This window comes from Gopherus flavomarginatus, chromosome 7, assembly GCF_025201925.1.
Source record: "Gopherus flavomarginatus isolate rGopFla2 chromosome 7, rGopFla2.mat.asm, whole genome shotgun sequence".
Lineage (NCBI taxonomy): Eukaryota > Metazoa > Chordata > Testudines > Testudinidae > Gopherus > Gopherus flavomarginatus.
In genome coordinates, this window is record NC_066623.1 from 31,308,811 (window position 1) to 31,325,549 (window position 16,739).

Genomic DNA, 16,739 nt, shown 5'->3' on the forward strand with positions numbered 1-16,739 from the left:
CATCTTTCATTTTTGCTGTGGAGAGTTTCACTGTGGGTGCTTGTGTGTGCAAGCCATTAATGCATTTTGCCAGAACACTATGTATATTTTTAAACTCTGATTTTCTTCCCTTGTAACAGATACTTGTATAAATTGCGAGATCTTCATTTAGATTGTGAGAATTACACAGAAGCTGCATACACCCTTCTACTCCATACCTCACTCTTGAAGGTTAGACTACTGAGTTCACATTTGAATGTATACAATGAGCTGTCACAGTTTTCAGATTTAGAAATGTGTGTGTGTGTATAATCTGTTTTACACAATAAATCAAAGACTTTGTATTTTAATTATTTCGTTAGGAGCAGTCTAACTTCCTGGTAATTGACAATACTAAGACATTTAATAAAAATTAGAGCATACTTACTGAGAAGAAATATTAGAAGTTCTCAGCTGATGATTTAAAATTACATATTGGTAATTAAGAATTGTGACAAAAATGTAAAGATAGGATATGTGACTTTTGGAGCAATTAGCCCTCCATCATTACTGCATTTTTTCTGACCTTACTGTACTCACAATTTCCAAATTAGGGCTAGATTGGAAACCTACATGTAATATTGGGCCATAATTAAATTTGCCCCAGCAGCTACTGCAATATGGGTATATTAAAATGTTCATTTTAAATGACGGGGGTCACTTTTCAAATTATTCCTTCTGCCTGTTTTCTTAACTGATGCTTATTTTCACTACAGTCTAGTTAAGTAGCTGATGTGACCAATAGAGCTGGTTGGAAACTAATTTCTGTTCTGTGGGATATTCTAATTTTTTTTTTTAAAAAAAGTTCCAAATTGGTACATAAAGCTCAAATTTCCAGAGAAATGAAATTTCTGAAAAAATGAAATTCAGGACCAGAAAAGCATTTGTTTCAATAGTGACATTTCAATTCATTTTGTTTGACTTTTATATTCTATCTATATTACATATACATAATAAATTAATATCTTAATATGATAGAAAAATTAAAAAAAATGAAAATCTCAGAACAAAATGTTTTTACTGTTCCTCAACAAAGCATACCAGCAGAATAGACACGATTTTGTGTTACCTGCATTTTTCAACGGAAAACTGTTCCACCCAAAAAATGTTGACCAACCCTAGGTACCAACATCAACCAGTTATTCAGGAACATGTTGAAAAATGTACATGCTTACCATGGTATTTCTCTACTCTCTGGATGTTAGGGAAATGCAGAAGAAACTTAACATTTTTTTACTTTGCCTCCAAAAGTATGTGTTTTCTAATGTTTTTCTCACAGTGGTCCGATGAACAGTGTGCACCTCAAGTTATGCAAACAGAATTCCAGTATTCACAGACTCATCGACAGTTGAAAGAGAACTTGTATGAAAAAATTATAGAATACTTTGACAAGGGAAAGGTAACTGTTTTAACATTCTGACTGTGTTACGTTATGCAACACTGGCCTTTAACAATCATTTTATTATAACAAAACATCTGTTTGGCTATGTGGTAAAATCATTTTGGAAATGTGAGTCATAAGTAAAAATTTCATCTAAAAGGAGATTCATTATAGACAACTCTTTTTTAATAAATTTGTCATATAAATATACAAAGAAAGAAGACTAATGTTTGTAACTGACATCCAGTCTAGTTTTTCTTAGCTCAGGCAAAACAATGAAATAGCACATGTTGCCCAACATAAATAAAATAAGTACAGACATGCAATGAACTTTCCATTAACAAGAAACTGATAGTTAATTCAGTTCTTATTCTTCCATCACACTATCCTCTTCCTCAAAATACACAGGATATCTCAGAAAGACAGATGTGGTTTTAGACAAGTGGTCAACACACAAGTCATATATAGGCTACCAAATACCTTTTTACAGTCTTGATTCTCCATCTTTTGATGTCCAATAGTAAAGGTCCCTTTAACTCCATGATTGAACCTGTCATGGGGTGCTCTGGGGATTAGCTCTTGGGGCAGATGCCCCCTTTCCTGGTTTACACTCCATCTCTCTCCCTCCCTCTCGCTCCAGGACCCATAGCAACCTCTTTGTGACTTAGTCTTCCAGCTAGGTACTCAGCGTTCCCCCTTCCCAGTTACCAAAGTCTTTCAATGTCTCTCTCTGCATTAGCAGTCTTCCCATTCACTGCCATGGCCTCAGTGGCTCCTAGGGGAACCCAGGACTGTTCTCTACTCTGGGTACCAGTCCAAGGGCCTTCAGGTCAGCAGTTCTGGGCTTTCCTCTCTCAACCTCACTACTCCTTCCCTGGACTGCTTCCTACACTACTGGGTTCCCATCATTCCTTTCAGTCTACCAGCTCCAAACCTTCTTCCCAGGGAGTGACTGCCCTTATCCAGAAGCTGCAACCTAGCTTTATAGGCCCCACCTATTCCTGACCAGCTGTGCCTGTTTTCAATTAGTTCCCTGCTCCCTGGCTCCTCCTCCAGGTGCAGATATCCTGTGGAGATAATTGGCCTACCTGACCATCTCAACCCCTATCAATCCTCGGTGGGGTGGATACCCCATCATAGAACCCTTGAAAATGAGAATGAGCAAAGTACTGGACGACATAAAGTAGGGAATAATTTTGCAGTGGAAAACACTGAACATGGTGACCGTGTAAATCTTTTCTTATTCTATGTCTGGGTGAAGCTCAGCTGATGTATGGCAAATACCATTTCTGATCTTCAAAAGAACATCTTCAATCCCACCTGTTGAATGATGCAGTTCACCTACAATGACCAACCATTGCTCCTTTACTTTTTCTTGTTCCACTGTTTGTCCTGAGCTGGTACCAACTTATTTCCCCAATGTTAGCCTTTTGGATAGGAAACTTCTAGTGCTTCTGCACTATCTCACTACTGTACTGTGGCACAGACAGTGCAGTGCTATTTAACTGTTATCCAGCAGTCTGTCTATATGCATTTGAAATAGTGACAGTGTAGCAATACCTCTCCATGCACCATAACCCTAGATACACAATAGCTTTAATTCTCAGGGGGGGAGGGAATAGTTCAGTGGTCTGAGCATTGGCCTGCTAAACCCAGGGTTGTGAGTTCAATCCTTGAGGGGGCTATTTAAGGGTCTGGGGCAAAAATCTGTCTGGGGATTGGTCCTGCTTTGAGCAGGGGGTTGGACTAGATGACCTCCTGAGGTCTCTTCCAACCCTGGTATTCTGATTCCATTTCAGCCAAGCTCTGCTTGGACAGATTGCTGCAGGAGCTGGTAGCACCTCTCTGATTCAAGGCTGCCCAATCCAAGTGTAGGTTACAGATGTGCAGGACTGGCCCCAATTCATGAGACTGGCAGTGACCTTATATCAGTGGAGGATCAGATATAGCAGTGCTTTCCCTGCCATCCCATCCCCAGCATGTTCCCTCCTTTCCCTTATCTGGGTTGGAGTAAGGGGTGTATGGTGCAGAAGGCAGCAAAGCCAATGTTCTGCTAGCAAGCAGTGTTTCCGCAGAGGGGGAGATGTCCACCTGCTGTCTCCTAACTGCTTTAAAATCACTGTGAGAGGCTTACAGCAAAATGTCCTTAGCAGACTGGAAAATTTGGCTCACTATGTCCATTGCAGCATGCCTTCCTTCCAGTGTTTCTTCTTGAGACAGAAATTATGTTGTGAGGAATGAAATAAGCTGCTGTCTCATGGGCAGGCAGTGGTTTGGTCTCAAGATCATTTAGCTGAAAAGGACATTTCACCTGAACAAGGACTACTTATGGGAGCATAGATTACAGGATTGGGCCCCTAGAAAGCACAATATAATGTGCAGGGAGTTTGTGTCTGAGCCCTTGGAGATGCTGTACCTATGTTTGGAGGATACTGAAAAGTCAGATGATTTTTGGTGGTGGTCTTGTAACTGTAAAGGAGACTCACTTGTTCCTATCTATAATGAACCATAAAATATTTTTACTCTGCACATTAAGATGCTCTCCTGGAATTAAGGGTGCCTTGAGTCTTCCATTCTATATGTGCAGTTAATAGAAAACTGCAGCTTAGAGAGAGCCTAATCAATAAGGATAAATAGTGGTTCCTTAAAACCTTATTTGTTGGTATTCAATTGTACTTGTGTAATTTTACTTTAGAATATGTGGTTACTTTGCAGATGTGGGAAGAATCAATATCCTTATGCAAAGAGCTAGCAGAGCAGTATGAAATGGAAGTTTTTGACTATGAACTTCTAAGCCAGAACCTGGTAAGAACACACATGGGTCTCTAAAACATTTCAGGAACATAAATAAATATTTTTGAACTCTCAAATGATATATAAGTAGACAAGTTTTTGAAGAGTCCATAGGAATTTGTGATCCATATTCATTTTTAGATTATTTCACATTCTTTACTTTGTCACTGATGATGCCTTGAAGTTTGACATATTAAAAAATAAAGTTCCTGTGCTAAAGAGCCTTATAAAAGTGGTTAATTATTATATATGTATGTATGCATATTTAGTCATTTGACACTATTCTAGAGATAAGATTACATGAGACAAAGCAAATCCCAGGAGTGATTACCTTGCATTAATTGACTTGCACGGTTTAAAATTTACCTCAAGGACATAAAATAGCCTTGTGCCCTTTTTTTTGTCCTTCTCTATTGTGTAGAAAGAAAGGTTTAAAATACAACCCCCCCCTCCGCCCCCCGCCATACGCTTTTTACATTAGAATTTCAGATCCTGTCAAGCCTGGAAGAGTCTGTGGTGACTGGAGAACTAGTGAAGTGGTGCCATCACAAGAGCCAATAGAATGAAAGCTGAGAAAATGAAAGAGGAGGGGATTTTTAGGCTAGCTATTTGAACACTGTGTTTTGTTTTTACTAACACATATTTATCCTCAATAACTAATCCAAATTTTGAATAAGGAAGCCTTTTTTTGAAGATTCAACACCTTTGCCATTTCAGTGAAGGTGTTAGAGCTCAAAATGAACACATACTTGAAACTTCCAGGGGAGTCAAAACTTGATATTCCTGAAATGTTTAAGGTGAAAAACAAATCTGGAGGAATCCTGAACACTCCTCACACATGCACTTTTTCAGGCTTCTTCTATGTGTTATAAATCATAAAATTATAACCTTTATTTAAAAAAAAATCTCATGCAGACCACATTTACATAGCCTAGATTAAATGCAATGTTATGCTTGAGAACACAGTCAATAAAATGAAGCACTGTTCTCAACTCAGTATAGTGTATGTACATCTGCCCCTTATTCACCACTTCTACCATTATTCTGAACAGCTGGCCCAGTCCTCACCAAGCTACATTAAGGACATGAAACATTTTCAAGCTCATTATCTCACTAACCTTATCAATGAAGTTCAACTAGCTACTATAGATCCTACCTAGTGTAATTCTGAGGTGTTTGACAGCTTGTTTCCACACTTGTTAATTAGGGATTACCTGACTTTGCATACATTTTAAATTGTTTGACCCCATTTAATTTTGCTGTGTATTATACAGTACTTACATAAACAATTTAAAAAACAATTAATTTGGCACAAGAAAACTGTGTAAAGAGTGACTGAGTGCTATATTTTTAAAAAGATATCCCAGTAATAAGTTAAATATAGAAACCAATTTCCTTGAAGTATTATGATTCTGAAACAACAAGACTGAGATATCATTTTTGCTTTCAGATTCAACAAGCTAAATTTTATGAAAACATCATGAAAATTCTGAGGCCTAAACCAGATTACTTTGCCGTTGGATATTATGGCCAAGGATTTCCCACATTTCTCAGGGTAAGTATCTCTATTTTGTATATTTCTCCTTCAACTATTTTATTTTTTTTTACTCATAAAAACACCACTGCACTGTACTGGTAAAAATGTACTTAGTCTCTGGGGAAAACTGATCTTCATTTAATCCTGCATTGGCACCAGATTTCACAATTATCTGAAGTATTACTTGTTCTAATAGCACATTAAAGCCTTCTCAGATGCAAATGCATCTAAATTGATTGTGTCTTTATTCTGATTTCCCTTGTAGACTAGAATACTCACATAGTAGTAGTGATGGAGTAAAAAGGCCGCATGCTGAATCCTTACAAGATATTATAAGTAGGCAGATGCTGCCCAAATGGTACATATTTCACAGACTAATGAAGGTACAGGGTACCAGGAAACAATGCAATGACATTTGGAGTTCATATCAAACCTTAAAATATAGTTCATTTTCACACACACTTGTAATTTTTGGTAGCTCTTATTATGAGCGAACAAAAGATGACACCTGAACTGCTCCTTAGTTACACCTGAAGGATGTGGGTCCACACGTCTGGGGGCTTGTCAGAGAGACAAGAGATGGAGTGCATGGAAAGCTTAGGTTAAGTCTCTAGTGCTCTAGGTTGCTGCACCTAACTGGTCGTGTGGACCCTGCAATTGCACACTAAGATTATATCTACACTGTAACTGGGAAACAAGCGTCCCAGACCATGTAGGCAGACTGGTGCTAGCTCCACTCAAGCTAGTGCACTAATACCAGCATGGATATTGTGGCTCCGGAGAGACTTGGGCTAGGGTGAAATACACCCTCATGTTTGAGGAGCAATGCAATGTCTCCCTTCACCGGTTCAGCCTTACAGTCTGATTTTATGTGGAGGACATTCTGTAGAACCCCTGCAGAGGCAAGAATTTCACCTTATTTTTAGGTTGTAGGTGTTAGGTATTTAGGTTAAAGTGTTTGACTACTCACCTTAATTTAATTTAATAATAATGAATTTCCCCCCTGCTTCAAAAATTAACACTGAATGGGTGTGTTTCACATATTTATAAGGACACTTGCTTCTTCCCTTCCCGATCTCGTCACACCAAGTACACTGAACGACAGAGAAGAACTCCTGAATTTACTGTGCTGTAAATAAGAAGTTTATAATACTGGGGGAGAGGGCTAGGGAGAAGAGAATGTATACATATATTACAAAGCAAGTCTCTTTCATAAAGAGGAAAGAAAAGAAATTTTAATATTTCACCCACTTCCCCATTGCCTGTTTAATTACTACTCTAAAGGCACATTCTGAATTCAGCCTTTTTTCCTCTTTCTGTCCACACCATGAAGTATTTTCTTTGGGGAATCAGTGACACTTTCCTGGAGCTAATGGAAGTGGGTTATAATCAATTATTTATATTTCTGAAACAATTAGAGGCCCCTGTCAGATTCAGAGACCCCACAGTGGTAGGCCCTGTACAAACACACACACAGCTCCGGCCCCAAAGACTTTCCAGTCTAAGAAATCTAGTATTTGTCTCTTGCAGAACAAAGTGTTCATCTACCGTGGGAAGGAGTATGAACGGAGAGAAGATTTCCAAGCACAGCTGATGAGCCAGTTCCCAAATGCAGAGAAGATGAACACCACCTCAGCCCCTGGAGAGGATATGAAAAACTCTCCTGGTCAATGTATCCTTAAAGATAGGAATTTTCAGAATAAAAGAAAACTTGTTTTGTCAAGGGAGTCTGATAGCAACACTGTTGAAGTTCATGGTTCCTGTGAATCATGGTATACAGCAATGGCAATCACTGTTACTGAGGTTGGCTCTTGGGGACTTGATCATTCAACATTCTGAGTGTCTCGTGAAGTGCTGAGCATCCTCAAATCCTCTTCAGAATTGAGCTGCTTTGCTTGCCTGTAGATGTACTTGATTCAGAGAAAAGGGATTTTGCCAGTATTAGTAAGCAGATGTGGCTTCAAGACATACAAGGCTGGATGGAGAAAAGTTGTTCTCCCTTGCCACAGAGGGCAGGACAAAAGGCAATAGGTTCAAACTGCAGCACAGCAGATATAGATTGAATCTCAGGAAAATTTCCTAACTGCACAAATGGTAGGACCATGGTACAGACTGCCTCAGGAGGTTGTGGAAGCTCCTTCTCTGAAGGTTTATAAAAGGAGGCTGTGTTGGGTGTTTTAGACGCAACAAATCCTGCATCTTGGCAGGGAATTAGGATAGATGACTCTTGCAATCCCTGCTAACCTTATGATTCTAAGGTGGAGTTATGTTAAGTAGGAAGGAGCCTACAGGCAAGGGGCTCCTATACAGTAGTATGATGTAAATCTGTTGATTGAGGCAGTGCAGCACTGTGAACTAAATCACTATAAAATGATTTTATGGAAAGGCATGTGTTCAGCATGTGTGTGCAGTACCATGTGCAGTAACTCCTCACTTCACGTTGTAGTTGTGTTCCTGAAAAATGTGACTTTAAGTGAAACAATGTTAAGCGAATCCAATTTCCCTGTAAGAAGGAATGTAAATGGGGTTAGGTTCCAGAGAATTTTTTTTTTGCCATACAGTACAGTACTATAGTTGGGAGGTGCCCCCACCTTACCCCACACAGACACAACCCACTGCACTGGACAGGAAGGCTGAAGGTGCTCTAGGCTAGGAGAAGCACATTGCTCAGCAGCAGCTTCCCCTACTCTGCAAGCACCAGGGGCTGGGGGCTCAACCCTGGGCCTTCCCACGGCACCCCTTTCCCTAAGCCCCCACTCTTGACCCGCCTCTTCTTCCCCCACCCCTTTACTCTGCACGCCATGTCCTCGCTCCTCCCCCTCCCTCCCCTGCCTCCTGCCCACGGCAATCAGCTGGCTTGTGACGTTCAGGGAGAGGGAGCCTGAGCACCGAGTCCTCGCTCCTCCTCCCTCCCTCCTGAACACTGCAAGCCAGCTGATTGCCACGGGCAGGAGGAGGGGGGAAGAAGGGGAAGGCGCTGATCCGTGGGGTCTGCCAGCGGGTGGGAGGTGCTGTGGGGGATGTAGGGGAGCAGGCAGCCAAACAACATTATAGTGAAGCATTGCACAACTTTAAATGGAGCATGTTCTGTAATTGAGCAGGGGCGTAAGAGTGAAACAATGTTAAGCGAGAGGATGTTAAGTGGGGAGTTACTGTACACAACTCCCATTAATGTGAACAGCAATTGTATGTCTAATTCCCTTCACATCATGCTGAAAACAGATTGTGTAAACTTTATGTGGGTAGGACTGTCTCTTACTCTGTGTCTCTACAGCACCTAGCACAATGGGCCTCTTGTTCTGTTGTGGAACTTCACACTGCAATCAATGGAAAAACTCCCATTGGTTTCAATAGCAGCAGAGTTATGCCAGCATCAATGGTTCTTAAAAATCCCACCCTAGAACTTCAAAAGGTTTGGTCTAAGTTTAGGAAAACAAAAATCAGCAAATGTTTGAGGGTACATATGACCTGGTGGGTCTTTTTTGTTTAAACTGGCTAACTTGCCTAAGTACAGTGGTCTGACCTAGAAAAGCGAACAGTGAGTGATTAACTAGAGCAGGGGTTCCCAAACTTGATTCGCGGCTTGTTCAAGGTAAGCCCCTTCCTGCAGCTCCCATTGGCTGTGAATGGCGAACCATTGCCACTGGGAGCTGCGAGTGGCCGTGCCTGCGGACGCTCAGGTAAACAAAGCGTCTCATGGCCCACCAGGGGCTTACCCTCAACAAACCGCGAACCAAGTTTGGGAACCCCTGAACTAGAGAGTGCAAATTGAAGAAAAATATATTATGTTCTGAACTGGTAATAGATAGAAACTGCACTGAACTTGAAAAGAGGGTGATGCTAACAGTCAGAACCTGTGTGGAACAGACAAAATAAGATGGGCATGATGTTCCACTGACTATTATTAGTTCAGTCAAAATCTGTAACTTGCATTGCTAAAATACTCCTACATTCCTCACAGGACTGAGCGCCAGCAAACATTGTTATTTTTTTCTGGATGTGCAACAGAGGCACTGTATGACCTTGAGCAAGTTGCTTTCCCTCTTTGTCCCTCAGTTGTAAAAAAGGAGACAGGATTTTTTACCGCACAGGAGAACTGTGAGGATGAATTCCTGCTGTTTGGCAAGCACTTTGAGAGGCTCAGTTGGAGGGCTGTCAGAGCAAAGTGTTGTTATTAAATACAATTCATGCATGTGATCTGTCTGTAACATCCAATGTTATGAACTGCTAAATTTAGTTAATTCATGTGTTTTCACACCATATTATCAGTATTATTTACATCTTTCCAATATTTCTTGGTTCTTTTCGTTTCCAGGATATTTCTGAATAATAAGAAAAGGCAATATTTTGTTGAAACATCATAAATATAAATGTTTCACTATTCAGTTACTTATTTTGTACTATGCTTTTTAATGGTCCGACTCACTCACTGAACATGCACCTAAGTCTTGTAACCATTATGCATATCTTTTAAGAATACTTCACAACAGGTTGTCGAGATATCATCTGTTCCTTTCTCAGTCCCTGAAACTCATGGGAGGAGGAGGAGAAGCACTTAAAGAGAAGCTCTTATTGTACTTAATTTATCCTCCACTCTCTCTTCAAAAAACGTACTTTAGCGTACAGATATGATAGCTTTTGAAATCCACCCCACCTGTTGCTACCTGCTGGGCATCATTTCAGAAGTTTATTGTAAGAACCAAACACTCTTCATTTTTATTTGAACAGTATATTGTAATTGTCCTCAAAAGCTGCACACAACGATTGGGGCTACATCGGCTGGCTTCCTAGAACTCCTTGTAAATAAATCATGCACATGCTTTTCTAACACTTGAAATCTAAGTTTAAATCTGCTTCGTCACTGACACGTCTTGTCTCACCAGCTTGGGTATTTTCTCTCCTTCTCAAAAATCCTTTGCTTGTGTTAGAAACACACTGGTGGCACAGTGACATAATTCTGAACAATACTCCCCCTTCATCCCCAAAATGCACCTGTACTACTGCACTTAGGGCTTGTCTATATAATTAGTTAGTGCTCACCAGCATGTTGTGCACTAACTAGCCAGGTGGATTCTGGTGCATGCTAAAAGTTTCCTAGTTGTCCTGTGGTACTATGTTAACACACACTAGGAAACGTGTGCTGCACAACAACAGGGTCCACACAGGCCAGCTAATGCACAACATGCTGGTGTGCACTAGAATTTCTCCCCAGTTGGTGCTGCACTAACACATCTCGTAGACAAGCCCTTAATGTTTGTAATGCCTTTGCTGGACTTGGGTTTTTTTGTTTGTTTTTTGTTTTGATGAAAAGCAAAACTATTGAGCAAACATGAGTACATCTGAAAACTCTGGAGGAGGATTTTCATTGGAGTTCAGCTCTCCAGAGTTGACAGGAAGCTGCGTCACCAGCAATATCTGATGAAATTCAGCTTCTGAGACTGATCATTTCATAAAAGTGACAAGCACCTATTTACGTGACACCTCCGTTTCCAGTTTCACATATATAGACTGTTTCTCTGCCAAGGCTTGTGTGCCCACCCTCTCTCTCCCCCAGTTCTGGGGCACTCTGCCTATTTTAGTCTTCTTTCAACGTCACACATAATTTACCTTTACCAACTTGGCATTATAACAACAGTGGTGAGCAATGGCATTGGCTACCTTTAAAGTGGCAGGTTGTCTATCAGATAGCATTCCTGTCTTTTACAGGCTTTTCATTCAAGACCTTCATTAAAGGCCACATACATGACCTCTATGAACACTGTTCTGATTGAAACTGCCCTTGTACACCACCTGCCTTTTATAGATCCCACTGTCATTCCCTATGTCACCAGGCAGTGGTGCCATGGCTGTGGGGGTTCCTAGCCTTTGGAACATGCTACATCATCAAATCCATCTCAGATTGTCATTCTCCACTTTATTTTGAAAAAGACTTAGAGGTATTTTGTTGTTTGGAATGTTCCTGGTAGATTGCTCACTTCTTGACTCCTTTTCCTCATGTTCTGATCTGGACCATTAGAGAGCCACGGGATTGGATTCGGATTCAAATGTCCCCAGGATTCACTGTGGGTGAGCAAAGGGTAACCAAAGGATTAGATATTACGGTTTAAACCCAGGATTATTTTTTATCTCCTTTTTAAATCTGTGTATTTATTATTTGTAGGCTTCTCTATGGCAGTCATCTTTGTAATATCTGAGTACCTCACATACATTCTTGATCTTCACACTCTAGTGAGGTAGGGAAGTAATATTACCTCCATTTTACAAATGGGGAACTGAAGCACAGAGAGAACTGAAGCACCCCCCCCCCCTGTGAAAGAACTGTGTTTGTGGGCACTATCAGCCAGAGAATAGGGGCCATGCACAAGAGGCGGGTGCTGACCTTGTTACAGACACAGTAATTTGGACAAAGATCTAAAAGTTGAAACATCGTGACATTTTGCCAATCGATGCCATGCGCTATGCCTATGTCAAAGTTAAGTAATGAAAATATTTGTATCAAATAGTCTTTGTTTTGTAATACAATAAACTATTCAGTGTGATAAATTAACTCAGGCACTCTAACCTAACAGTAAACCTACTCAGATAATTGATATCGTATTGTGTATACCTCAAAATTAGTCTGTTTTTTCAGTGTTAATGCCAAATATTTCCTCTCTAGAATAAAAATCTTAGGAAGATTGCTCTTGGACAATATGTTCTTTGTTTTCCAGGCTACATGATATCTTTCATATGTCCTTAACCTGTATGATTTTAGACATTCAGTGCTTTACTGTGCAACCAGTTTTGGAGGAGCATACTAGATTCAAAAATAAGCCAGTACCTGATCAAATCATAAAGTAAGTTTATTTTTGTTGGATAAATGTTACCATAAAAGGTGTGAGAGTCTGGGTTAATAGTCTAAGGAGAACTAATTAGTTTATTAATACAGCCAATTTATTGGTGAGCCAAGGTGCATTCACTTATCTCAGTTACTAAATTTATTTTTTCTGACATTTCAGAGAACCTCATCAGCTATCTAAACACTATCGTATGCTTACAGAAAAAGCCCAGCTTACTCTGGCTATGTGGCCAAATTCTGTTCTAATATATACGCACTGCAGCTTCATTGATTTCAGTGGGACTGAACATTTGTGTGCCAGGGTAGTGTTTTGCCGCAGTCTGCTTTTCTTCTCCCTAAAACACAGGTCTCAGCCTCTTATCCCAGTTCCCTGGGGAAATTGCAGGGGATGGAGGATGTGTTTTTTTTCCTAGAACAGAACATGAATTTGTATACTTGTCTGACCTCCAAATCAATGCCACTGTTTTTGCTAATACACTTCCTCACAGCCTATAGGGAGAGGTGCAATGGGAATCGGAAGCAAACAAACGTTAGTTCCTTCAAATTCCCTCCAGACACTGCTTATTTAAAGCATTGGCTAAGAGCAGCAGCAATAGGGAACTAGGGATAGGTTTAGATTAAAAGAAGATCTACCTGGCTCATAGCAATAACCACCTAAACAAACACACACAGGTGAGCACTGGGGACAGCAGAACCAATATTAGTAGAGGAGCAGAGGCAGGTCCAGTTTAAAAACTACTTTATATGCCATTGTAGCCTCAGGGACATTGCTCCTCTCCCTCTCTTCCCAGTGATGTCACCTCTGGTGGTTTCAGCAACACCAAGACAGCATCTCTACAACTGCAGCCTTTCTGTTCTTCCACCATTCCTAATTCAGAGAGCCCCGGAGCTCCAGGAACAGTGACACCACTCATCCTGCTTGCCCTTCCTGCCTGAGACAGCCGCTGTCACCTCTGAGCATTAAAATTCACTAGTGTTTGCATGGCACTCTCTTACTTTCTATAATTTTCCCAACATGTCTACTCATAATTATTTTGGGGTCCTTCCTGACACCTTCCTTCCCTGCTTATCCTCTCCTGAGCAATATTTTCTTCTGGCTCTTCCCTCAGAAGCCTGCTCTCTGAGTTCGTAGACCGGGGAGGGAGAATCCTGCTGCCACCTGGTGTCCCAGGATATGTGGATCTTCCTCCTAAGTCCAAGTCTGGATTGGATTCATGTACCTCACCTCCCTCTGTACCCAGTTGCCGGGGACTCACAATGCTCCTGGGAAGTCTTTTGTTCCCGGAGACTGGCTCCATCCCCCTAAAACTCTTCCTTCCCAGAAACATACCTTGGTCCTGATATCCCACATGTTAATAATCATCTAGCTGATCCAGTTTCAGATCTCTTATTGCTACTAGTAGTCCTAGGAAAAAGTAGTCAAAACTGAATTCCCTTTTCAGTGTGCCCTTACTATTGAAGTAAGGCAGATAATGGTAAAGCATAGCTTAGCGTAGAGGTGAATTGCTGGTGTTCCTTGTATTGGTTTAGAAGTCTTTGATTCAACAGGAAGAAAAATGAATATCTTTAATGGAGTGGAAATATGCTAGCTTGGTTCAAGTCTGCTCTCAGGAGCAACTTTCACCCAACCTATTCAGCTGTCATATATGGCAAGGATATTAGCACTATACATGCTCTCCTTGGAACTGATAAGTGATAGGTAACATCTTTCTTTTCAGGAATACACAGATAACAGCCAATTATCCTTATCATCTTAGTCTAATCCTGTTCAGGCAGCTTAGCAGAACTATAAGACTCAGTGATATCTTCTTAGTTGAATAAAAGGGTCTTGATTCTTAGCTAAGAGAATTTTCTGGAAGCAATGTGAGGCAGCTGCATTTTGCTTGAGAAGGAGATGTCACACAGTTCCACATTTGAAGTAATGTGGGGGTTACCTTTAACAATATTGGCATTAAGTCTCTTCAAAAAGAAGGCTGAAAGGTCAACAGCTTGTTATTATCTTATTAAATACAGTTAGAATCCATTGCCTGGCTCCTTCTGATTTATAAACTGTTCCATGGGCTTTTGTTACATTCAGAATGGATTACTCCAATTCTTTGTCTGCAGGTTTGTTGGCAGCATCTTTACAGATATTGCAACTAGTCCAGAATGCAATAGCATGAATGAGCCCACCTAAAACTAAAAGGATGGGAACAAGCACAATTTTCTTATTTTGAGATGAAATGTAATTTGTTGCTCCCAGTTTCAACTTGAATTTATTTTATAATTGGTGACTGACAAGCACCTCAGTGAATCTGTCCCTCTTTCACTGGACTTTAAAGTCACTGCAGTGCCAGCCATAGTTTGAACTTAGTGACTGTAAGACTCTTGAAATCCTCTACATAAAGGAAAATCTTTTGCCTTATTTAAGATTTTGTAATCATGTCTCAGCTGCAGAACTCAGTGAGGCTGCACTAAATTTCTTCTACCAATAATAGGAAGGATTTATTTTTGAGGAGAGTACTTGTAACTATAATTCATATTTGTAAGAGATGATTTTAGTGTATTTGTTCTAGTAAAGTGGTTGAAAATTTCTGTCCTAAAAGAGGTTATATAAAATTATTTGAATTGATTTGCCTCTTTAATCAGTGTGATTTAGTAAAGAGGTGATTTCAGTGGTTGTCACCTAGTTCAGAAATCATACACTCCCAATAATGAGCAAAATGAGAGTGCTCGTTGGCCAGATTCGGCCCTTTGTTTTCTAAGCCTATTCTGCCAAAATAGGAAATCATTTCTGAAGTTCTTTCTGGAAATATTTATGTAAATTGCACCTAGACCTATAACAGTGACTTTGCAAGGCAAAAACAATCTCTGCTTGGCTTTACTTTAAATTGAATTCCTATAAATAAATAGTCTCCTGGGCAGTACAATATTTAAAGGGCCAGGACTGTATGTTTTGTGTTCTTTTCAAGTTACCTCCAATCCTCTATAATTGTATTTTAAAGTGATTGGGGCGCAGGGCGCTGTATATCCCATTTGCAGTGCAACAGTAGTTGAAGATTATTTTTTAGCTAAGGAGATCATAGTATGAAAATGCACTGGATGCTACTGGTGTATTCGACCTTGATATTCCATTTCTATTAGATTTTATTTAAAATCCATCCATATGTGAAAAGAAATAGTTGTTTATGGCTTCACATGTGTTGTAAGCAGAATTATCAGGAGATCTGATCAACTGATTTGGCATGGGATGTGTTTGAACAAGCACACATTTAAGTCCAAAACAAAATATCACCTACTCCACGTGATCACTTAGTGTTCTTAACAATATACAGTGCTTTGTGGGTCAATCCATAAAACATAATTCACAGGTGGGTGTCAATAAAAGCAAAAACCTTCTCTACAGCTTTCCCTAAGTATTTCAGCCATATTCTGAACCGCCCACATCCTCCAGGTCACAGTCGAGGCACATCAGTGATGAAACTTAATGCTACTCTCCCTGTTTGGTGGATAAATGGTTTCAGTTTTCCATACTGTTACTGCTGCACTTTTCATGAACACTAAATGACACTTAATTTAAAATCAGACAAAAAGAAAACCAGTTACTTTGATGGTGGGATCCAGCTGTGCTTGAATTATGTGTTTTACATCTTTAAATCTTTCAGCTTTTACAAATCCAACTATGTTCAACGATTCCACTACTCAAGACCAGTCAGGAAAGGATCTGTTGACCCTGAAAATGAATTTGCTGTAAGTAACTTTTTGATATGGGAGCATCTTTGTAAAACATGTTGGAGTTGCTGTGGTTGTGAATTCAGAGCTTAATCCTTTAATAGTCATTCCCAACTGCCCCACTATGGAAGGCCTAGTTTCAAGATCTGAAACAACCTATTTTCATTTCAACTACAGTACAATTTCAATCTAGGACTTCTCTATTTCTACACTACTTTTCAACATATTCTCGTTTTACATTTCCTGATTTGTACCCTAATTTCCCATTTTATTATCATAATACTTCATTGTTTGAATTTTAGGTAAAAATTCTATGTTAAGTAAGTTAAATACAGTTTGGATATGCAGGAAAGTTCTCTAGTAAAATTTTCTATTGTTAAACAAGACAAAATATAAATACATATCAATAAAATGCATCACCACTAGTACTTAATAACTGCTCCACTCATAAGCTACCCATA

The 16,739-nt window shown here is 39.9% G+C and overlaps 1 protein-coding gene across 1 annotated transcript in view; it reads left to right on the forward strand.

Moving 5' to 3' along the window:
• DOCK2 (dedicator of cytokinesis 2) overlaps positions 1 to 16,739 on the forward strand; it is a 513,293-nt gene that overhangs the window by 463,288 nt on the left and 33,266 nt on the right. Inside the window, exons 37-43 of the mRNA XM_050962509.1 lie at positions 120 to 210; positions 1,298 to 1,417; positions 4,115 to 4,204; positions 5,643 to 5,747; positions 7,260 to 7,401; positions 12,484 to 12,565; positions 16,212 to 16,296. Of these exons, the coding sequence (XP_050818466.1) occupies positions 120 to 210; positions 1,298 to 1,417; positions 4,115 to 4,204; positions 5,643 to 5,747; positions 7,260 to 7,401; positions 12,484 to 12,565; positions 16,212 to 16,296 (715 nt within the window). The remainder of the gene's footprint in view (positions 1 to 119; positions 211 to 1,297; positions 1,418 to 4,114; positions 4,205 to 5,642; positions 5,748 to 7,259; positions 7,402 to 12,483; positions 12,566 to 16,211; positions 16,297 to 16,739) is intronic.